At 38.9% G+C, this 24308-nt stretch overlaps 1 protein-coding gene across 4 annotated transcripts in view; it reads left to right on the top strand.

Annotated features, from left to right (window-relative positions):
* The window catches only part of LOC122983067 (glutathione synthetase-like), a 41326-nt gene extending 30783 nt beyond the window's left edge, over positions 1 to 10543 (top strand). For all 4 annotated transcript variants that reach the window (XM_044352787.1, XM_044352784.1, XM_044352785.1 and 1 more), the window contains 9 exons: positions 3096 to 3235; positions 3349 to 3465; positions 4705 to 4785; positions 6630 to 6707; positions 7160 to 7226; positions 7708 to 7902; positions 9005 to 9086; positions 9313 to 9502; positions 9641 to 10543. In XM_044352787.1, the coding sequence (XP_044208722.1) occupies positions 3096 to 3235; positions 3349 to 3465; positions 4705 to 4785; positions 6630 to 6707; positions 7160 to 7226; positions 7708 to 7902; positions 9005 to 9086; positions 9313 to 9502; positions 9641 to 9764 (1074 nt within the window). In that variant the 3' untranslated portion in view covers positions 9765 to 10543. The remainder of the gene's footprint in view (positions 1 to 3095; positions 3236 to 3348; positions 3466 to 4704; positions 4786 to 6629; positions 6708 to 7159; positions 7227 to 7707; positions 7903 to 9004; positions 9087 to 9312; positions 9503 to 9640) is intronic.
* The last annotated feature ends 13765 nt before the right edge of the window (positions 10544 to 24308 follow it).

Genomic DNA, 24308 nt, shown 5'->3' with positions numbered 1-24308 from the left:
TTGCATTCATTTAGTCAGAAGAATACAAGTTGATGCTTTATTCAGACAGCAGGGATGGACATAATCTATCTCAAACATAAAAATGGGGGCTGTGGAAATGAAACAATATTTTTATGTTAATGGATTTATTTTAACTTGTGCTGTGCCGGTTACAATGTGCCTGTTGGGAGCGGGCCGATTGCTTGTTATTTCTCGAGAACCCCATATATATGCATCAATTGACAAACGCACTAAAGATGATAAGGATTTCATAAATTAAATGGTTTTAATCCATGAACGATAGAAGTTTACGGCCTTCCATTGGTTGATTCTGCTGCCAATCAAATGTGTCTGCGTTCCTATTGGCTAGTTTTACTCTGCCTCTTTTTTTTCTCAAGTGTGCCCTCGTTCTTCTCTCTTGGGCAGTTTAACCGAGCGGGGAGTGTGCCTTTGTCCCACTCAGCGAGTCAGTTTATTAATATTAAACATGTCACATGCCCAAATTGCACCTAAAAAACATCTGTCTCCACAGTAAATCATTTGTCGAGTGTTTGATGGTTGTTGATGCTTTAGAACATAACGGCTGCGAAACAATCAGAAAATGTGTTGTGAAAATGAAAAAAGTATTCATTCACGAGCTGTCTCTCTCTCAGAGAAAGCATTCTAGCCTGTCTCTCTGTTGCTCGCTCATGCTCTTAGCTCTCCCTCTCTTTTTCTCTTGTCTATTTTAAAATAAGTTGGGAAACCCACAACAAAGTCTAACTTCTGTAATCAAATGAAGAGATGTGGTCCTATCCTCTCTCTCATGGCAGGTTTTTACAGCTGTGATCATGACATGCAGTCACAGAGCCCAGAAGCCCTGCCCTGCTGCTGCAGAGTGGAGTGGCTCTCTGATCTCTTGTTTATTCATATTAAACATGTCGCATATCAGAATTGCACCAAATTCGACACTGCTCTTCCTTGGGTCCTCAGCAATGCACCCACCAAGTGTGAAGTAGATCGGATGAATGGTTCAAAAGATATGTGAAGGACAAACATACAGACAGAGAGACAGACAGAGATTCCTTGCATTATAAAGAGAGATGGCATTATTTACTGATTTTATTTGTTATGAAACAGTCTTATGATGCCTCTGATGCTTCTATATGACTTACATAAGTAAACAAGACCATCAGTGAGAAGAATGGCTATTTCTATATAGTTATTCTAAATGCCAGCCACCGGGTCAGATTCCCTGCAGATCAGAATCATAATTATGAAACATAATTTATGACACGCAGACTGGAAGAGCCCATGTTTACATTACATGTCGCATTGTAGCATGAGGGAGTACAAAGACGTTGCTAGGACGAGGGGAGAACATTTCTCTTCTCAAGTTAGACTTGTTGTTGGCTTCCTGGCTCATTTTAAAAAAGACAAGAAAAAGAGAGAGAGCGCAGCGAGCTGAGAGCATGAGCGAGAGAGCGAGAGAGAGAGACAGCAGCAGTGGTTGAGCGAGCTTGAGAGTGAATGAAGAGAGCGAGTGACGGTGTAGCAAGAACAAAAGATTGAATCAGATCAATAAAACGTTATTTTTCTAATTGTTTCACTGTGGTTACGTTCTATTGAACAAATAAATACGCCCACACCCCCACACAACCCTGTGGGAAGGTGCTGCATTGCCAGATTTGGTGTGAATGCAGTCTTAACCTCGCTGTATGAACGGTGCTAAAACAAACTTAACTTTGCTTCAACATCCTCCATTACAATTATTAATCTTACACAGCCACAAACAAATACATTACCTCATCACAATGCATCCTGCAAACAGCTGTGTTAAAAAAGAAAAACAGTATTAAAATTAAGTAGTATCTTTCTTTCGCTCGCCCCCAAAACAAATGCATGCACTTGCCAAGAAAATACGTTTTAAAATTAGCAATGAAATATAGTTGTTTCTGTGATATGCAGTATGCTTTTTATCAAAGGAAGTGATTACATATGAGTCTTCATTGGTAGTAGTTTTTAAAAAATCGCAATATTCTCCTGTGCTTGCAATTTTTCCCAATTACCGCAATTTTACACATAATACATTGCAAATTTTATTACAATTTTTGAGAAAAGCTGCTACAAAATCAAGCATTTTTGGCCACAATAAAATAACATAAAAACTGCAAAATCCTGGAGAGACTGATTAACAGTAGATTAATGTCTGTTAGCCATGCAGCACTGCCATCTACTGGCCGATAAATTATGTTATGACATTTCTACTAGTGGCTACATGTGTTGTGCACACGTCGTTAATTGACCAGTGCACCTACCATGTGGCTGTTCAGTAGGTATATCAGTAACACTGCTAACTAACAGCAGAATGAACTATGATATTATGAAGTTACATAGAAATCATATTACGGTTTTACAAACTAGAAACACTAACAAAGTTAGCTGCTAATATGTGGCCACACCGTGAGCAGAACATGAACATGAGCCCAATTAGACTATCTAACACACACAAGCTGTTACCCAGCAAGTATAGAAGGCACACAGTATTCCCAAACACTCTTTCTTGCGCTAGATGAACTTCATACTAGATGACAGTACAGTTAGGGATGCACTGGTCCTTAATATCTAGGAGAGTTTCTCTGATGTGTGGCGGACTTCATCGATCTTCTAATCTAACTCTAGACAAGAACACGAATAAGCACATTTTCCAAAATGTTACACTATTCCTTAAGATGAAAGCAAGCCAGAGTTTCACATTAACTTTCTGGTGAAACTTGAGACAGATAGCTGAAATCAATATAACATTTAACAAAATTCATGTTTAACGTTTAACAAAATCCAATTCAATTCAATTAAAAACTATCTGTGCCATAGAATCATAAAATGTGAGGAATTTGAAGTGGAGAGAGACGCACACCAAACTTAATAATAATAAACTGAAATTTATTAAAGTAAGCAACAACAATAAATGCAATGCGGTGTGAAATTCAGCATCAGTGATGTGAGGTCCGTGTTGTCAGCTTAAAAACAAAACCAAAATGTTAACATGAAATGAATGGGGCTTGGTAAGTGGTGAGAGGATCATCGCAATGGAATATGAGCAGGCGGGAAATTAACTTCTACCATCTTCTTCCTAGTCCATTGTGTTGGGTTTGAACCGGTCTGACTACATGGTGGACCAGAGGGAAGATGGAACACCTTCTCTGAAGCAAATAGAGGTCAACACTATTGCTGCAGGTGGTTTTGGCGTAACTGACCGTCTGTCTATGGTGCACAGGTATCTGAGGACATTTGCATATGTAGAAGTGAACCAGTGAATTAACTGGTTATCAGTTTAACCAAGGAGGTGGTATGTTAATAAGAGTTCTGTTGTTCCCCCTGATTTGTCAGACATGTAATGCAGTCTGTCGGGCTTTTTGAAGAGAGCAAGTGTATCCAGGACACCAACAGGACTTCTGCAATGAGTGCTGCTCTTGCCAAGGCCTGGGAGCTCTACGGCCAACAGAAGTAAGTGTGGTGATGGTGGAGATCAACGCGCTGTATGTGACAAAAAAAAGTGTGTGTGTCAAAAAAAAATTCAGGGAAGAAGATCTTATAGCCATTAAGACTTGCAGGTTTTGGTTGATTACATACATTATTAGAAACACATAATACTACAATTTTGCACAATTTCTTGTAATTAATAATAAACAAGTTTATAAAAATATGCAAATTAGCATTTCTTTCATTTAATCCCATGTTTTTTCAATACATATTGATTTCATTTGGTGCAGTGTTTATTCTATATTGAAACTAAAGATATATAAAGGATAGGTTCACAATTTTTCATTTATCTTAAAACAGGTACCCATATGAACATAGAAACTCTTTGTGCAATGTAACAAAGTGCAATGGAAACAAACTTAGTGAATAAATTATGATGTACATGAAATGTGTGACTTAAATGTCACTCCAGCTACTACTGAAGAGACAAAAAATGGCAGCATATGAAAACATCAGTGGACAGATGAGGAGATTGAGACGTTTCTCAAGATAATACATGAAACAAACATAAATGCCCTATTTTCATCATATTTTCCATATTTCTATTGTTTGAGGTTTGACTGGCCCTTCTTAATTACAGCATCTCATAGTGCCCTCTTCTTCTGCAACAGTTTAATGGCACTGACCGAAGAATTAGCATCACCAAATGTTTATCTCAATGAGCCCAAATCCTAATATTCACTTGACAGTAATGGATGGAAACATTAATTTGCATTTTTTTCTGCTGATTTTCTGGAATTTTCTTTTAAAATTTGTGCTACATTTGAATGGAAGCTTGACCAGTGCTTTTCTGCTGAGCTGCAGGGGAGGGATAGTAACACAAAGAGGGACTTTGTACTAAAAGCACAGGAACTTTGGGAGATATCCAATTGATTTGGCTAACCTAGACTACTGAAACCTCATTTTATCTTCAGATAAGCTATTACATACATTTTTGCACAGAACGAGGACTGTGGATTTTGTTACTCATATGAACAGGAGGAATGATTAAAGCAAGCAAAATATTTTTTCAATGTTCATATGGGCACCTTACTATTGTTTTTAGACAGACTTGAAAAATTGTAAACTTATATCCTTTAGGGCTGTCATTATATTATTTTGCCCAAGAAGAACATTGTCAAGAGATCTTTTGTTTAACGTTTTTACCTTTGTCACTCACTGTATAATAACAAATCACTAGTAAACTTGATTCTCTTTCTGCAGGGCAGTAATTATGTTTCTGGTTGAGGAAGTCCAGATTAGCAAACTCAGTCATCGTTGCATTGAGAAAGAGCTTTGGAACAGGTAAGGAGAAAGGACATGACGACATAATGAAAGCATCAAGGGTTTTATATTTCTTAAAGTGTCAATCAGGGCACTGCTTAGGAGCCTAGGCCATGATCCAATGAAGTCCCATTCCTATTGGTTTGGTGCTATTTAACTGTTTGCAAGTAGTGCCATGTGGCTCAAGTTACTGGGACTACAACGTTACCTCCTGCCTATCAGCTAGGTTGTCAAGTTTGTCAAGGATTTACACCATGTAGTAACACAACGGGGTGAGCAAGACTGAATACCTTATTCCAGTGTCTCTAATCACAATAATATAATAATAATAATAATAATAATAATAATAATAATAATAATAATAATAATAATAATAATAGTAATACAGTAACTTATTACTATTGGTGGAATCAGTATGTGTTAAAGAGGTCTCTTCTCTTCCTAGAAATTTGTTAGTATCTGACAGAGAGCCCCAGCACCAAGCGAGGTATGCCCCTTGCTCTTGGCTTTCCCCCGATACAATGGCTCCTGTCCTAACAATTTTACCGCTGGTCCCTCTCTTGAGAAGCACAGATTAGCATCTCTAACATATTAGAGAATTATTAGACAGCAAGGGGCTTTACCGAAAATGTAGTTGAGGAGCCTTGGATGAGTGAAGAAACGGGACCAAAAAAGATGGGAAGTTTGTTTTTAAATAAATCAGAGTGATCTACTTAGTTTTATTCAGCACAAAAAAGCAAAAGAGTAAAAATCCAGAAAAGTAAAAAATCTCACAAAAAACTGAAACTCTCCTCAGGGTTACATCTCCTTCAATACAGTTGCAGCTGAGAGATGTCTTCACTATTTTGTCCTATCTGAAATCTACACGATATATATATTAAATTCAAACATTTCATTGGTTATATGTAAGTGGATAATACCAAAAAGGATATAAATAAAATACATGAATAATAACAAAGGATAGCACCAAAAAAGGCTATTCTAAAAATGCATGAAGCATGCATGCACAAAGCATGTGACCTACATGAGCAAAAATCCTGTTTTCTGAGAATTTATGCAGGTGCGTCCTTGTTAAGCAACAGCTCTAACAGACAAAGTAAAAAATATTCACACAGCAGCGCCTAAGCATAAGTTCTCAACAACCTTAACCACAGCGCGTCACACATATGCTTATATCACAGTTTCAGATCTCAAGTGGTTTTTCAGTCTGTGAAGCAGAGCAAGCTCCTTCTCGGTTCGTCTCTCTTTCTCTGCAGGGAGTGCAGAATGCACTCTTGACCCCTGTTCTCCTCTAACAGTTCCTACAGTTGAATGTTTGAGCTTCACTGTGCAGAACGATGTATGTGACACTAGAAGGCTGTTTTCACAGTCATCTGTTGAAAGTGGAAAGTTTCTCTGTGCTCACTGAAAATCCGATTTTAAGGGGTGGGCCTACGAGCATGATTCATGACATCACAAATAGTTTGGAAGCCAATCCTGGTCCAATATCCAAAGTATATAAGTGTGATATGGAAACTTGAAGCCTCCATTGTACAAACACCGACAATGGACTTTACAGTGAAGTAGGAGGCATCTTGTGTCCAACAGTTAAACTTGTGAAGTGAAAAATATTTATATATTGATTCTGGATTTTTTAATGAGGGAGAAGGGGGGGATGTAATTTTAAGGATTTTAACAAATTAATTGAACTTTTTTTGAAAAACAATATCAGACACAAATATCAGACACAAATATATTACTATATATTTTTCAAAGTCGTGCATTTTAAATACATCTTAATACATGTCTGGAGGGGATCTTTAAGCAGAAACTGTATAATTAACATTTTTAACACTAAGCAGACAATTTTGTCTCTGTCTGTGCAGAAATATTCCTGTTATCCGCAGAAGATTTGAGGAGGTGTATAGAGGAGGATCTCTTGATGGTGACAAAAAATTGTTTATGTGGGTATGCATTTATGTTTTATAGTTGTGAAACATGTAAACAATTCAACTACATGCTGTATAGTTGAATTGTTGTATGTTGTGCATTTGATTATATTCCAAACTTGCTGAATATGAAATTAAAAGTAGCAGGCGGTTGACTTAGCTCAACCAAAATGTAAAAATAATCACAGTTTTTTTTTTTTTTTTTACTGCTAACCACCTCTTGGCTCTGGCTCGCTAGTTAATGCACTGATATGAGACTGAAATTGAGCTCTTCTCATTTAGTGCATTTCCAAAATGTGCAACAGTTTCTTTAACTTTCACTTGTTACAAACATTTTATTATCAATGGTCACATGTTTTGACATGTTTTAGTCTGTTATTCTGATCAAGCCATGATATGTATGTTCCTTTAATTGTATTGAAGACATTTCTGGCAGGTCTTAACACTGTCGAACTGTAACTCTGCAGAGATGGGCTTGAGGTAGCTGTTGTGTACTACCGCTATGGCTACATACCAGACAACTACACTGAACAGGTAAAATATGATATTCTCTAATATTTGTATTACTTTAAAGCTGCACTAACAAATTTTTTGGCATCTCGGGGGAAGCCGAAACAAGCCATATACATTCACATATTATCACCTTATACAGCTGATAGGGCAAACAGTTGCTTATTTTAATTCATAATTAATACAAATATATATGTCGATTAGAGCAGCTTTAAAGCTGAATTGAACAAAATGGGGTCAGAAGGTCTCCAAACTGTGCTTATAAAAGCACAGTTTGAATGCTAACAAAATTATTGTTTTAGTTTTCAAATGATTAGATGTTCTGTCCAGTATGGATCTCCAGGATCATATTTCATCTTTTTAGAAGGAATGATACAAGAAACTATCTATCAGAAAATATACTGAGCAATGAGCACTAGTGGAACAGAGGCTCATCCAGAAGTGGGGCTGGAGAAGTTTAATTTCCAGATGTGAGTAATTTCTAACAGAATTCATGTATGTGTAGAATTGGGAGGCTCGTCTTCTGATGGAGCGCTCTATGGCTGTGAAATGTCCAGATGTCGGCACTCAGCTGGCTGGAACCAAGAAGGTCCAGCAGGTGCTCACCAGACCTGGAGTTCTGGAGAAGTTCTTCCCTGACAAGCCCCAAGTAGTGGAGCAGATCAGAGCAACATTCGCTGGCCTTTACACTCTAGACATGGTGAGAGAATGACACATACTACACAGTTCTTTCAATCCTGTTATCTTGCAGAGATGGACAGGTCATAGTTGTTTCTCACCAAAATGCACTGTATGTATCCTTGAGGACTGACAAATGTGATTGAAACACTTTCTTCATCATAAAAAAAAACTGCAAAGAGATGTGAGAATGGAGGAATTGTACATACCGAATGAGACATCCCCACTCAATCCAGCATCATATATTAGGTGACGGCAATTACTAATGATGCCCAGCATCCCAACTGTCCTGTAATTTGTGGAAATAACAGTTATAATGAAAAAACATCTGATAACTGCTGCTCCGATTGTAGATCTATTGCTACATCTGGTCATCATGGAATATCTCTAATAGAAATAACACCAATAGGAAAGTAAAATGTGTTTATTACTAAAAGAACAAAATGGATGTAAGCGGGCAATAAAATAAGATATAAGTACTCTAAATAAAATCTATATTTCAGTTGTGAAATGCTGCAGGAACAGTATGTCTTTCCTTTTACTGATTTGGACTGATGGTGCTGGTTGCTGGTTGTAGTCATGGATATATTATAAGGGCAGGGGTGTGTGGCGCACAAAATGCTTTTTGGGGCGCATGGGGATTTTTCACTGCAATACTGCAAGTAACCACTGTGAAAAACTGGCTTCAAAGCTGAGCGGTGGCACCATATCCACCTCTTATGATACATCCATGGTTGTAGTCCAGAGTACGTCAGCTAGTAGTCTTCTTCTTTGCTGCCTTTGATAGGGCATTGCTACATTTGATGGCATGTTACTGCCACCAACTGTCAATTTGTGGAATAGGATGAATGTTTCAGCAGGAATGTGTACTGTGTCCCCTGTGTCCTTGTGTAAGAGATACAATGCTACAATGTTAAGTTTGGGGTATTTATATAGACTCTTAAAAATAGAATCTCAATCAAAAATGCTCTCTGAAATGTTGTCTTTGCTCAAATCTTAAAATTCTAATTTGCACTCAAATAATTATGCAGCAGAGAAATGAGAGAGAGAAATGCTGGTGCTGTTCCTGTTTCTGGTTTGTCACAAAATTAGAATGAATAAGTTTTCCCTTCTTTGGGCTCCAGGGTCCAGAAGGTGACCGAACAGTGGCCATGGCTTTGGCCAACCCGGATAAGTTTGTACTGAAGCCTCAGAGAGAAGGAGGAGGTAAGGTGACATCAGCATGCCCTCACGTGATGTGTGTTGGTATTCTCGTAGGTGTTCTTTAAGATGTCCATTTGATGGTATTCCCACAAAATGACTTATACTGTATGCAACAGGGGTACAGTTTTCTATAGTTCATCTTTACAAGTCACTCAATGTAACACTGTATTAGTTATTGTTGCAAAAACACTACACGTGACCTCACAAACTGTATCTCTGTTAACTTCAGGGAACAATTATTTTGAAGAGGACATGGTGAGACTACTACAGGAGGTTAAAAATGATAAAAGGAGAGCTGCCTATATTCTAATGGATAGGATCCGACCCAGAACAGAACAAAACATCCTGCTAAGGAAAGACCTTCCAATCACACTTGCTTCTATTTGTTATGAAATAGGAGTTTTCGGAGCCTATGTGAGGTATAGTACACACAGAGACATATAGCATGATTGTGGCATAAATGAAAAAAGAATCATATAAAGATACAGACTGCTTGATAATCATAACAAATGTGTCTTGTTTGCATGTAATCATGATGCATCTGTAACTCTATACAGGCATGGAGGAGAAATGGTTCTCAACGAGGTTTGCGGTCACACTTTGAGGACAAAGAACAGTGAATACAACGATGCGGGGGTAATTGGTGGAGTGACTGTGTTTGACAATGCACTCATCATCTGAACACTCCCTGTCTCATGTGATCTGCCAGGCTTCAGATACAACACGAGCTGTGGAGCACCATCAACCTAAAGGCAGGAACACAAAGTGAAACAAATGAACAGAAATGAGTTTTATGTTATCTTCATTCTGTCACTGTCTTCCCCCATACTGTTAACTGATAACATGCTTATTTGTTGCTTGAACTAGTTTAGTGTTTTTTTCATTCATGTACAGAAAATATGTTTATAAAAATGTAGCAGTTTGCAGTTTGCCAGACTTAACACTAGGTGGCAGTAAAGCCAAAGGCATCTTCCACATGAAGTAAACACCCATCAGCAGATCTACAGAGTTCACGCCAGGCAAAGGAGGTAACAGGGTTCATGTGAGATATGCGACATGCCAATACTTTGAGATTCAACACGGCAAGAAGGACACATACACCATTTACATATTAATGCAAACACATTTTGAACCTGATTTTAAATGTGTCTTCGATTTTAACATTATCATAAGATTTTCCACAGACAGTATACAACTCTTATTTCAAATGTGAACTGTGTAAACTGTGAAGGCAAACAAAACCCTGTAATAATGTCATTAGTCATACATTTTCTATGACCTACTGTATATGCAGCAACTCATTCTGTATCAATATGAATTGAATGATTTTATTTCTATTTAAATGTCAAACCATAAAAAACCCACAATAATACTATGTATAAATGACATAAAGTTGAAAGCAATACAACACAGACTAAAACGTTACCATTGATTCAAAATAAAGTCTTCCTGTTATTTTGTCCACCTCCTGTTTTTATTCATTCTTCGAGATTAGAAATCTTTTGTGCTGACTTGCGAGTGTGATAAATTCCATTATGTGTCCAGGAGTCATCAAACAGAAACAAGGGTCATTGCCAGCGAGGGCTATCAGCACCACAACATCTCCCACAGGAAACACTCCAGCTGTTTTACTGCCGGAGCCGCTAAACAAAAATACCTCTGCATGTTATTCCCTGTACGTTTAAATCAACTGTCAGTATCAAATGAGAACAATGGCATTAGAATCTAACAGCCCGCTGATAGATTAAATTATGCTGATTTTTTTTTCCTTTTTACATTTGATTAATTTCACATGGTCATGTTAGGGGAACACTTCTACACAGCAGCTACAGCTTGAACCGTTTACAATCCAGCTCCAGACAAAACATTTGCGGTGTAATAAGCCAGTTACACAAGCGCTGGTCCAGCTAGCCAATGACCTCTCTCTCTTCAGTGTGAGTAGAGAGCGTGTGGATTACAGTGTGTGTTGCACGGGCAGAGGACAACGGAAAAGAGTAAGGATGTGGGTCATGGCAGGATGGAAGTGGGTCAGAGTCACCCTGCCCTCTTCTGCTCCAGCTCTGTAAAAAGGAAGGCAGGGAGCAACGACGTCAGCAAGATTTGGATATCTGTGTATGTGTGTTTGTGTACTCATCCTCTGTCTCTGTATGGGGAGACACAAAGAAAACACGCAGCATGCTAGGCAGTTGTTTTTAGCCACATAGCACTCGATGCTTCGTTCTTTTGACTTCCACCACATCCTATTTACAAGAATAGCTGGAAGTAAAAGCACCGCTGTCAGTGGCTGGAACATGTGCCCCCCTGGCTCTCATTGTATACCTTTGCCATTTACATCCTCTACTGAGACCACAACTCCCAATTTCCTATTGTGGTATCAGTGTTGGCTTTCCTCTCTGAATTCCAGAGAACATTGTTGAAATAAGCCAACAGCTGATGTCAGCTTACCTTTATTACCTTCTGTCCAGGAAAATGCAGAATTACCGGCATCCCACTCATAGCTGTGCTAAAATAGGCCTATCTCCCTTGCTTAGAACAAACACTCTGCTGCCCACTTGATCAAGTGATTGACAGTTAAAATTAAATTGAAACAAAGATATCCTGTACAAAAATTCAATTGTTTTTAGCCATGCTAGCTGCAAGATGATCAGTCTTTTCCTGTAGAGCCACTATGAGGCTGACATTTTAGTTTTTTAGTGAAATGTCTTGACAACTATTGAATGGTTTGCCATTGACATTTGGTTCAGACATTCATGTTCCCCTTAGGATGAATTGTAATAATATAAATATTAAGGGAATCCTTTAATGTTTTATCATCATCATTCATCATTTTCATCAACATTAGGAGAGATGGCATACATCCCACTCTTGATGGAGCTGCTCTCATATCTAGAAATATGGCTGAGTTTATTAGTAGATCAAAACCATGACAACCCAGAGTTGAGACCAGGAGGCAGAGCTGCAGTCCTACATGCTTCTCTGCGCTAGAGCAGTTACCCACCCAAAACCACACAGAGACTGTGTCTGTCCCCCGACCACTTAAATGAATTAAATCCAAAGTAAACAAAAGAAGAGTCATTCATAAAAATCTAATAAAAATTAAAACCACTACTGCAATAGTACAACAAAATAAGAGAATTAAATGTGGACTCTTGAACATTAGATCTCTGTCATCTAAAGCCGTATTAGTAAACGATTTAAACTCAGATCATCATATTGTTTTATTTTGTCTTACTGAAACCTTGCTGTGTCATGAAGAATATGTCAGCATAAATGAATCCACTCCCCCCAGTCATATTAATACTCATATTCCTCGAGACACTGGCCGAGGAGGTGGAGTTGCAGCCATTTTCAACTCAAGCCTAATCATCAACCCTAGACCTAAATTTAATTATAACTCATTCGAAAGCCTGGTTCTTAACCTCTCTCACCCAACCTGGAAAACTTTACAGCCAGTTCTATGTGTTATAGTGTACCATCCTCCTGGCCCGTACTCTGAATTCCTATCTGAATTCTCAGAGTTTTTATCAAACTTAGTCCTTAGTACAGATAAAGTAATTATAGTAGGTGATTTTAATATTCATGTGGACGTTGATAATGATAGTCTCAGCACCATGTTTATCTCATTATTAGACTCAATTGACTTCTCTCAGTTTCTAAATAATCCCACTCACTGTCTTAACCACACCCTTGACCTTGTTCTGACTTATGGGATTGAAATTGAACATTTAATAATTTTCCCGCAAAATCCTATTTTATCAGATCATTTTTTAATAGCTTTTGAATTCCTATTACTGGATTACACATCATTAGACAAAAATGTCTTCACTAGATGTCTTTCTGATAGTGCTGTAGCTAAATTTAAGGAAGCAATTCCATTAGTACTGAATTCAATGCCATGTCTCAATACTACAGAGGACTCTTATGTTAACTTTAGTCCCTCCCAAATTAATAATCTTGTTGATAGTGCTGCAGGCTCATTATGAATAACACTCGACTCCATCACCCCCTTAAAAACGAAGATAATAAAACATAAGAGGTTAGCTCCATGGTATAACTCCCAAACCCGCAAATTAAAGCAAACATTGCGAAAACTGGAAAGGATTTGGTACTCCACAAAAGTGGATGAATCTCGCTTAGTCTGGCAAGATAGTCTTAAAACATATAGGAAGGCCCTCTGTAATGCCAGAGCCGCCTATTACTCAGCATTAATAGAAGAGAATAAAAACAGCCCTAGGTTCCTTTCCAGCACTTTGGCCAGGCTAACAAAGAGTCATAACTCTATTGATCCATGTATTCCTATAGCTCTCAGTAGTAATGACTTTATGAGCTTCTTTAATGATAAAATTCTAACTATTAAAGGCAAAATTCACCACCTCTTGCCCTCAACAGGCACCAATTTCTCCCCAAACACAGGAACCTTAGAAACAGCTGTAAATCTTGACATATATTTGGACTGTTTCTCTCCAGTCGACTTTTCTGAACTAACTTCAATGATTTGTTCAGCTAAACCATCAACCTGTCTCTTAGACCCCATCCCAACTAGGTTGCTTAAGGAAGCCTTACCCTTAATTAGCACTTCTTTACTAGATATGATCAATCTGTATTTAGTAACAGGCTATGTACCACAGTCTTTTAAAGTAGCTGTAATTAAACTCTTCTTAAGAAGCCTACTCTTGATTCAGGCATTTTAGCCAATTGTAGACCTATATCTAACCTTCCATTTCTCTCTAAGATCCTTGAGAAAGCAGTCTCTAATCAGTTATGTGACTTTCAATAGTTTATTTGAGGTTTTTCAGTCAGGATTTAGAGCGCATCATAGCACAGAGACAGCACTGGTGAAAGTCACAAACGACCTCCTAACTGCATCGGACAAAGGATTTCTCTCCATACTTGTCCTGTTAGATCTTAGTGCCGCATTCGACACAATTGACCATCAAATCCTTTTGCAGAGACTAAACATTTAAGTGGCATTGAAGGAACTGCATTAAGCTGGTTTCAGTCCTATTTATCAGACCGATTTCAGTTTGTACACGTTAATGATGAATCCTCCATGAAGGCAAGTTATTGTGCTCGGCCCTAAACACCTTAGAAACACATTATCTAATGATATGGCTACTCTGGATGGCATTATCCAGGCCTCCAGCTCCACCATAAGGAATCTGGGAGTTATCTTTGATCAGGATATGTCCTTTAACTTCCACATAAATCAAATTTCAAAGACTGCCTTTTTTCACTTACGTAATATTGCAAAAATCAGGCACATCCTGTCCCAAAAAGATGCAGAAAAACTAGTCCATGCATTTGTTGCTTCTAGGCTGGATTATTGCAACTCATTATTATCAGGCTGCCCTAACAAGTCTCTAAAGACTCTCCAGCTGGTCCAGAATGCAGCTGCACGTGTACTAACAAAAACTAGAAAAAGAGATCACATTTCTCTCATTTTAGCTTCGCTACATTGGCTTCCTGTAAAATCTAGAATAGAATTTAAAATCCTTCTCCTAACTTACAAAGCCCTTAATGGTCAGGCACCATCATATCTTGACGAGCTCATAGTACCGTATTATTCCAGTAGAACACTGCGCTCCCAGAATGCAGGCTTACTGGTGGTTCCTACAGTCTTTAAAAGTAGAATGGGAGGCCGAGCCTTCAGCTATCAGGCTCCTCTCTTGTGGAACCATCTTCCAGATTCGGTCCAGGGTGCAGACACCCTCTCTATGTTTAAAAGTGGGCTTAAAACTTTCCTTTTTGATAAAGCTTATAGTTAGGGCCAACCAGGCTGCCTTAGATCAGCCCTTAGTTATGCTGCTATAGGCCTAGACTGCTGGGGGACTTCCCATGATGCACTGAGTTCCTCTCTCCTCCTCCTCCTCTCCATCTGTATGCATTCATGTAACATCAATGCATGTCACTAACTTGGCTTCTTCCCCGGAGTTTTTTGTAGGCCTAGCCTTCGTGGTCCTTCGCAGTCCTGTTGGCATCCTTCCCTGGCTATTGCTACTGCTATTGCTGCTGTTATTGTTATTGTTATGATTGTTGTTATTCTGCCCCCTTTCCCTCTTTCTTTCTCTCTCTCAACCCAACTGGTCAAAGCAGATGGCCGCCTACCAAGAGCCGGGTTCTGCTTGAGGTTTCTACACATTAAAGGGGAGTTTTTCCTTACCGCTGTCGCCAAGTGCTTGCTCATGGGGGAATTGTTGGGTCTCTGTAAATTAAAGAGTATGGTCTTGACCTGCTCTATGTGAAAAGTGCCCTGAGATCAATTTTGTTGTGATTTGGCGCTATATAAATAAAAATTGATTGATTGATTGATTGATTTTAACTTGTCTAATTAGGTTCAGATACAAATATTCCAAAATTAATCACATTCTTATCAGCCTCAGTAATGAGCAAATGTGAACACGCTAAACTAAGATGCTACATAAAGTAAAGATTATACCTGCTAAATACGACTATGTTATTGTGTTATTACATATCACTGTTAGCGTGCTGACAAGCACTGCTGTGTCTCAGCCTCACAGAGCTGCTTGCATGGCTGACTTGTACGCTGTGTCCGAAATCACTCCCTCGTTCACTCATTCAATACTCCCTATATAATAGACACTAAATGGTTTACTCTGTAGTTAGCAGGCAATTGAGCGTCACTAATCATCATCACTTTGTGTCAACTGTAGAGTCACACAGTGGTAATTTTTGCATCCACTAAAATACAGTGCATTGCATCACAAGATTTTTAGTAGACAGTACATGCACATGTACATGCCATTAACACTTTTTTTGTTCCATTGTGGAGTGTTTGAGGGAACTTTACACATTCGGACACAAATAAAATGGCGGAGGGTAAAAATAGTGCACTACATAGTAAATAAGTAGTGATTTCAGACACAACCTTAGTCTTGTTCAAATGGAATTGAATTGTAAGAATTTATTATTATTCATTGCACACACACAAACATGAGCTTACAAAACTCTCTGAACCTTGACCTTCCACATCCAAGGTCACATCCGCAAGTAAAAAACTAAGTCATTTGTTAGTTCCTAAAATTTCTAAAAACACACAAATGAAAAAATCAATCAGCATATTACAGACTTCTGGTCATGATACATTTTCTTTCTATCTGACCCTGACATGTCACCCTGAAGTGAAACAATTATTAAATGATTATGCAAGGTTGTAATTCACATTTACACTCACTTTTCCCGCATGTGTATTCTGCTTGCACCCTGACAGATTAGAATGCTGTGTTCATGTGCTATGTGATTTGACAAGAGACACTACTGAGTGCTGATAATAATGTTTAGCACAACCTTTATATCAGAATAAAGGTTTTTGACTTTTATGTCTGTCATTCATTATCACCGTCTGCATGTATGTGTGTATGTGTGGCGGCATTCGCTGTTAACAGTGTCTGACAGTGCAGCGTGCATGTGTGTGTATATTCATATTTTTAGTGCTAATATCACTTGGCCTATTTGCATGGTTTGTAGTTAATTATCACCCTCTGCTCTTTCACCACCGTGTGATGATAATATTCTGTCTACTGTTGTGAATGGATCCAGTAACAGTCAAGACTGTGACAGACAATTTCAACATGTAGGAACTTCCATGTACATTCCAGCTACAAACACACACACACAGAAAGCTTTGTCCACTTGAGTTGGCTCAGAGAAAGCAGAATTGTACAGCTACACACACACACACACACACACACACACACACACACACACAAACACAAACAGCCAGCAGGAAGAGTCAAGGTCAGTTCCTGTTTTTGAACCTTTTTGAGTTCTTCATTACAATAAACTGCAGGCTGCATAATCCCCAGTTTCCTCTGCTGTTAATGACTGATTAACAAACAGCCCAACGGAAAGTTCAGAGAGTACAGTCAGGGGAGCTTTATATAATTGATGGTCAGCGGCTACTGACAGGCTCTCCCTACTCAGCAGTTACCATCAGCCCAAATGGAGCCGGAAAGCCTGTGCTCACCAATTGTGTATAAGCGGGAACTTCATTGCATTATTTTCGTCACTGCTGGAAAATGAGGTGTTTAAAGAGGGAAACAAAAGGAGTTTCAAATGTGCAGCTTTACTGGGATTACTAGGAATGCTAATTATATAGTGAGTGCAAATTTTAACCAGGATATGTGTCTGTGTATCAAATATGAACCATGTGAAACCATGGCAAATGAGATTTTAGGGCTTATATTGTAAATGTTTAGTATCTGAAAGGTAAAGACATTGTGCAAAGGGCAACAACACAGAGGGTGTTCCCTTTCATTGTGAAGGACATTATGACACACTGGGCTGTATCTCAATAAAACCTCTTTACTGCACCTGCATCACTTTCAAGTAGTATTATTAATCATAAATCATCAAAGAATCACCACAACATGGTTGAGAAATGTAGTGTATCAACATTACTGCCAAGTATCTCTTTTCCAAACACACAGTCACTGTTGATCAAACCCCCCCTCAAGCCAATACTAGCAAGCAGAAGCTTAAGCATTGCCACATCAATGTTCTTTATTGGTTTTTCAGGAATGAGGAAGTGTGTGAGGCAGCATCTTTACGGGAAGCCAGCGAGTGTGTGAGGGAGGGGCTAATGGGAATGCACGTGGGTGGGGAGGTTATGACAAATATTTGTTAGGACAGGAAGAGAGGACGAGAAGGAAGGCAAAGTGCAAAGGTGGAAAACCTTAATTACATTTTAGGCTGGGTAATCACATTTTTCATCTTACTCACTCTGCCGCCTCTGTGTACCCACTCAGCCTTCAGATTATCACTGTTACTGTCACTACTTGCGGTGTCTTGGCAAACCTGATGCTTATTGTGAAAGGAAATTTCATACCAGTGTCTTATTTGAAAAACTGAAGGATTATTCAATAAGGGAATTATTGTAGCTTGGGGCAATGGTACACTGTGTCCTCTTTCACAATGTCATGACAACTTGGTAAAATATGTGCTATTTGAAGGAAAGCATGAGTTAACCGACGCAGCACAATGCAAGAGAGCAAAATCACATACTGAAGAATTCACAGTGACATGCACATGTCTAAACCACCCTATTGATCTGTGTACCAGTGCTGTGTGTATGTGTGTTTTCTGTATAAAAAGACTCTAGTCTCCTCACCCTTCAACCTGCATTGAAGCACTGTGTGTGTGTGTGTGTGTGTGTGTGTATTAGTGTCTGTGGTTGTATTTTTAGGTCCATATCTGGTGTTGCTGCGTCCATTTTCTCACTCTGACAGAGAGGGAGAGCAGGCTGACCTTCTCCCTTAAAGGACGTGGCAGCAGCCGGTATGATGTGTAAGGTGGTGAGTCAGCCAGAAGGAATGCAGCACTCCCCTGGCATCTCCTGGAAACCTCACAAAGGTTCTCACAGAGAGATGGAGAGTTTAAGAAGGGAGTTCTTTGAGGAATGACCCTCTGTTTCTGCTTAACTATATTTAGGGACCGAGCTCAAAAGGCTACTCTAAAACAGTAGTCCTCGCCTAAGGGCGAGGACCCTATTGTTTTTCATGTGTTTGTTTGTTTGTTTGTTTGTTTGTTTCTTTATTATTACGCCGCTTAAACCCTAAATTTGATCCCTTAAACATGCTCAAAAACTCATCAAATTTGGCACACACATCAGGTCTGGTGAAAAATTTGATAAAATGTAAAAATTAACCCCTAAAGTGCCAAAATGTGCTCACTAGCGCCACCTATGTAAGAATTACAAATCATATGCTGACACCCCTGACCTAAATCCAACAGGAAGTCCGCAATCTCACTTTCAAAATAAGACTTTGCCCCAATTTTGGACACCGAACAAACGCTATCTCCTCTGAGGGCGTTAATGGTATTGGCTTCAAACTTTGGTACATGACTTATGACATCGTGCTGAACAAAAGTTGTTAAAAACTTTGTAATAACTCGAACAGTTTAGATTTTATAAGCCCTGAAAGTTGAAGTGCCACATTGCACCTTACAATGTAAACCAATGGGGAGGCAATCTCTGGGCATGGACTTTGTGTCAAACAGATGCTTCTGATGTCTAAACTATGAGTCTGACCACTTTCAAATCTGTATCAATGGATTCACAACAAAATTTCCTACAAAAATATGATTTTTAATGTTAGATTTGGCAAAAGTCATTGTCACACCCTGCCTGGACTTTGGGTGTTTTTTGGTCTTTTTATGTTCTTGTGTTCTTTGGGGTCTCCTGGTTTGCACTTCTGTTTAGTCCTTCGGTTCATATGGGTTTTCTTGTTATATTTGGGTGGTGGGTTTGGACTGCCTTTTGTTGTTTAGCCTAGTGTGTTGTATACTTTAGTTTAGGTTCATTATGGTTCTTGGACAGGTTCATGTGGGTTGTATTTAGAGTATTGTGTTTTCTGGGTTTTAGTTTTGTTACTGTGTTTCCCTTGTGTGTTCATGTACTCTTCCTCACCTGCCCCACTTCACCCTCGTTAGCCCAGCTCTGTTCTGTGTCTTCCCCACACCTGCCCTGTATCAGTCTCGTCAGCCCTGCCCTGCTTCCTGTGTTTCCCTCAGCCAATCATTCCCAGCCTGCCTTTGTGTCTCATCACCTGTTCCCCATTCCCTGATTAGTTTAGTCTGTATTTAAGGTCTGGTTTTGAGTTGAGTCTTTGTTGGATCATTTGTGTTGTTGCATCTGCTAGTTCTGTTCAGCTCTGTTTGCCTGTACTTGACCATCCATCATTAAAGGAGATTTTTTTTTGTCATATCTGCATTCCAGCCTCTGCATTTGGGTCCACTCCTGCTTCTCCACCTGACAGTCATGGGATTTATAAGGATATTTCACAAAAAGTGTACTCTAAAAATCTTGCTCTCCAACTGCTCCTGGTGATGTCACTCCCTTATTGCTGTGAAACATTCTGCAAGAAAAGACTTTAAAACTCACACTCTGATATCTCAAAAACAGTAAAAGATAGAAAACACATGTAAATTCAAGATTTGTAGGTCAAAGTCTCATGATTCATTTAAAGTTCAAATGAAGTTTGTATCTAAAACTATGTGGAGACAGTAAATGTTCAAAAAATGAGTATTTTTCTGTGTCCAGCTGCAGTTACTTATTGTCTCTACACACCTGACAGTACACATTTCAATCAAACTCTCAAAATAAAAGCACGCCACACTTGTAAGAAATATCCCTCATTTTTAAAAAGCAAAATGATCTGATCCCGACGGGCCAGAGTGCGAGGTCCCAACCAATGCTGCTTGCAGCTTTAATTTTCTTCTTCTTCTTCTTCTTCTTCTTCTTCTTCTCTGCTGACATTTTGGCCATAAAAGTATATTTTCGGTTAATTCTCATGAAAAATCCTCCTTTTAGCAGATTAGCAATCACCCAAAACCAGGAGCTAACACATTCTATGGACTCTCCACTTTGAACTAACACAGGCCTTTTCCTGTATGTTGATCTGGCAGTTGCTTCAATGACCCTTAACATAATCGTTGGTTTATTTGCAACTCATTAGCCCCACCCAGATTCTCCCAACTAGGTGAGGAACTTGAACCAGGTCAACCTGGTCGCAAGCCTGCTTGTTTAGTCCTTTGGATGTTGCCACTCCCATAATCTGAGGTCTAACTTCGATCTGCAAGTCAGGAACCAAATACCAACAGCAGCTTCTGTAGAGACAGATCACTCTGGTGATGCTGCTGAAGCTCAGAAGAACAGTTCTGTCTTGATGACTTTGGCATCATTGTAGCTGGGGTAGGTGACACTATATATGCTGCTAAGACATACTGCTTAATTTATTGCTTTAAGGAGTAGTTCAACATTTGGGTAGAAAAAGTGCATTTGCTTTTTTGCAGAGACTGATGATAATATAAGATGATAATATCAATACCACTCTCATATGTGTCCGTTAAGCCAGGAGGCATTTAACTTAGCATAAACACAAGAAGCAGCTAGCCTGGCTCCCTCCAAAGCTTAACAATATGTGTACCAAAACAACTACAGTTCACCAATTAACAAATGATATCTAGTTTGTTTAATTTGTGCACAAACAGAAATGTAACAAGTTGTGGTTTTACAGGGACTTACACGCTGTAACTATTCTTGGCAAACAGCGACCAGGCACAGTGACTTCCTGAAGTCTCCACTGGTTGCCTGGCAACTTCACAATGACGGCAAGACTTCTGTTTGTTTACAGATTAAACAAACCAGATATAACATGTTATTTGGTAAAATATAGAGTTGCTGGTAGGCGTATTTTTGCACTTTGGACATGGCCAGGCTAGCCATCTCCACATGTGTAGAGTCTTTGTGCTAAGCTAAGCTAATCGCTTCCTGGCTCCAGCTTCATACTTAACACAGACATGAGTGTGGCTTATATTCTCTGTCTAGCCTTTGATCTGAGGGTGATGTATGCTGCAGAAGATGTAAAGCCCTTTAAGGTAAATTTGTGATTTTGGGAATATATAAACAAAATTGACTTTACTTGATTTAACTCCAGAAAGCTGCAAGAAGGTGAATAAGTGTATTTGCCAAAATATCAACCCATTCCTTTAAGGTGACAGTGTTCAGTAATTGGACATTTATAGGTACAAGAAAGAAAATGACATGGCACAGGTCATGACATAAACTGAAACACACACCATCAAGAATGCAGAGCAGAACCCTGTTTTGGGGTGATTTTGTCTGAGTCTATTCTGCTGAACTTCCTCAACCTCCCCTTCCCATAACCTTTCAGATTCAAGACACCACTGCCTCCCCCTCTCACAGCCTATCAGCTGCTCAGGGAATTAGACAAAGAGAAAGTCAGGGTCACCCCTGGCTCAGACAAGTTACTCCCACTACCCTGGAAACCCAACAGGTATCCTGGAGACAAACACAGAGCCACTGAGCTACCACAGTTAGTTCCTGGACTCCCACAGATACCAGCCAGGCCTGGGAAAATACTCATTGACAATGTTTTAACTAAGACAAAATAAAAGAGAAGAGGCTGTTCAAGTGTGTTCGGTGAGAAGCTCCAACTGGCAAAGAGCTCCTAATTTGTTCCTTAGCTTGACTGTCCTATCAGTTCTTTTGTTCTGGCAGACAGAGGGGAGTTTCACTCATCTCTAGTGGCTTGACTACTTACTTGTCTATCAGATCCAAATGAACTTCCTTGAAGCCTAAATGCTGAACTTCTTGTCAATATGTTTAAGGTTTTATTCTAAATGGGTCTTATTTTCCTGTTTTGTTTGTTTTCATCTATTGGTAATAATACTTACAATGTCAATTTCTGAGATTTGGGAACATGGTGACATCACTTAATATAAGTCACATGGGGCAGAAAACACAAGTTTTAAACAAACGCCCAGGTAAGCCAAACTTAGAAGAGAAAACCGTAAAATCATCACACAAACTGTCCGTTTGATGTCATGTTTCATCTTTGACCTACTGTATATACCATAGTTGTACATGCATACAGTGTTCCTATGCAGTGAAGGATTATTACAGACATTTCAAGGGTGCTCACTTTTGGTTTTACATCTGAATAAAGTGGTTTAGATAATATGGCTAAACTGTTAGCTTGTTAGAAATTTGTCTGATTGCCTGACCGCTTGTATTTCTTTTTGGAACAAATTTTGTTGTGTTCCCAAATCTCAACAGTTACTTTAGTGAGTACGATGATATCATAACCGATAGAAACGGTGGCCAAAATCATAAAAAGTTGTAATTCACCTGATATGTTCTTAAGGTCAAGTGAAGTCACTGTTGCAAAAATGTTAACTGTCTGTCAGAAAAACTGAGATTTTCTGCAGTAATGTCAAAAGGCCTGCATGCTTTTTGACATTACTGCAATGTTATGAACTCATAATCTCTTATCAGCAATTCTGGTGGTTTTCTTGGAAACTAAAAACGCACAAACTGGGTGGGGAAAAGGGTTGCAAAAGGAGTGCTTTCACAATATGGTGATATCTGTATGTTTTATTTAGCTTATCCATGCCAAACCTCCTTGCTCACTCCATGTCCAGGCTTGTTACTCATGGAGGTGTAACACGGCCAGGGATGGCCACAACCCGTGGGATCCAGCGTAGCCGTTGAGAGAGTGCTGAGGTGGGGCTGAGAGCAGTCCGCCCTCTCTTTCGTTTCCTCTCTCATTATTAAGTCTGAGTCATTCACAAAAATGTGAAAACAAAGTCAACAACATAACTGCCTTCATGTGACTACAAGTTGAGAAAGAGAATGACTGCCGGCTGTCTTCTCATGCAGATAAACTGAACAGGAGAAGTTTATGCACAAGACAGAGAAAAACATTCTTACTTAATGAGGCAATAAATAACACCACCATGGGAACATCAGTTGATGAACAAATGCTGTGCTGCCGTGTTTGCTTTCATTAATTTCACACTCTGCTGTTTTCTATTTGCAATCAATCTACTGTTGTAATCCTCGCAGAAAATACAATTATCATCATTGGTGCTCTGAGAATACTTTATTGCTCTGTGCTGAAGCTTTACTAAGGATATATAGGATGATTTCTGCAATAGCTAACATTGCAAATGAACATCCTAGGGATAATGCAATATTAATTACAAAAACATCTGATAAAATGTAACAGGGCAGACAGGTTCTTCTGTACCGACACTGATCAGTCCATCTCTTTTTGATTCTACATTTGTTTTTACAGATTCATGTTTTTGTTCTCTATGTTTAGTCTGCTTGGGGCAGCAGATGGGTGAGCCTAACTGACACTGTACAGAGGAGTCTGCAAAAATATGAAAAGTATTTAATTAAAAAAAGAACTTTGTTGTGTTATTTAGAAATTGGCTGCTTGAAATGTATGTTTAAAGAAACAGTTTGGCATTTTGGTAGATATACTAATTTGCTTTTTTGCTTAGAATTAATGACAGGATCAATACAACTCTGAGGCTTATATGCTAAATATGAAGCTAGAGCCAGCAGGTGATTAGCTTAGCTTAAAGACTAAAGCAGTTTTACAGGCGGTTATGTGCTGGGACTTTCTTAGCTGGGCTCAGTGACTTTGTGGACCACATTTTTTTTATTTTTTTTTTTACCTGAAACATGCTTCGATTTGTGTACAGATTAAAGAAACTAATTACAATGTGTGAATTTTGACTTGAGTCTGATGAAGAGCAGTGGTGCTTGAAACATCACCTTGGTGCAATAAATAATAAGTGGACATTGGAGCCCTGCAGTGTGTGAGCTGTTTGTTTATTTTTACATTTGCTCACTTTCAGCCCAGCACATGCCCTCTTTAGTTTGCATGTGAATGT

The sequence above is a fragment of the Thunnus albacares genome, chromosome 5 (genome assembly GCF_914725855.1).
Source record: "Thunnus albacares chromosome 5, fThuAlb1.1, whole genome shotgun sequence".
NCBI lineage: Eukaryota > Metazoa > Chordata > Actinopteri > Scombriformes > Scombridae > Thunnus > Thunnus albacares.
This window is presented reverse-complemented; position numbering and strand designations above follow the sequence as displayed.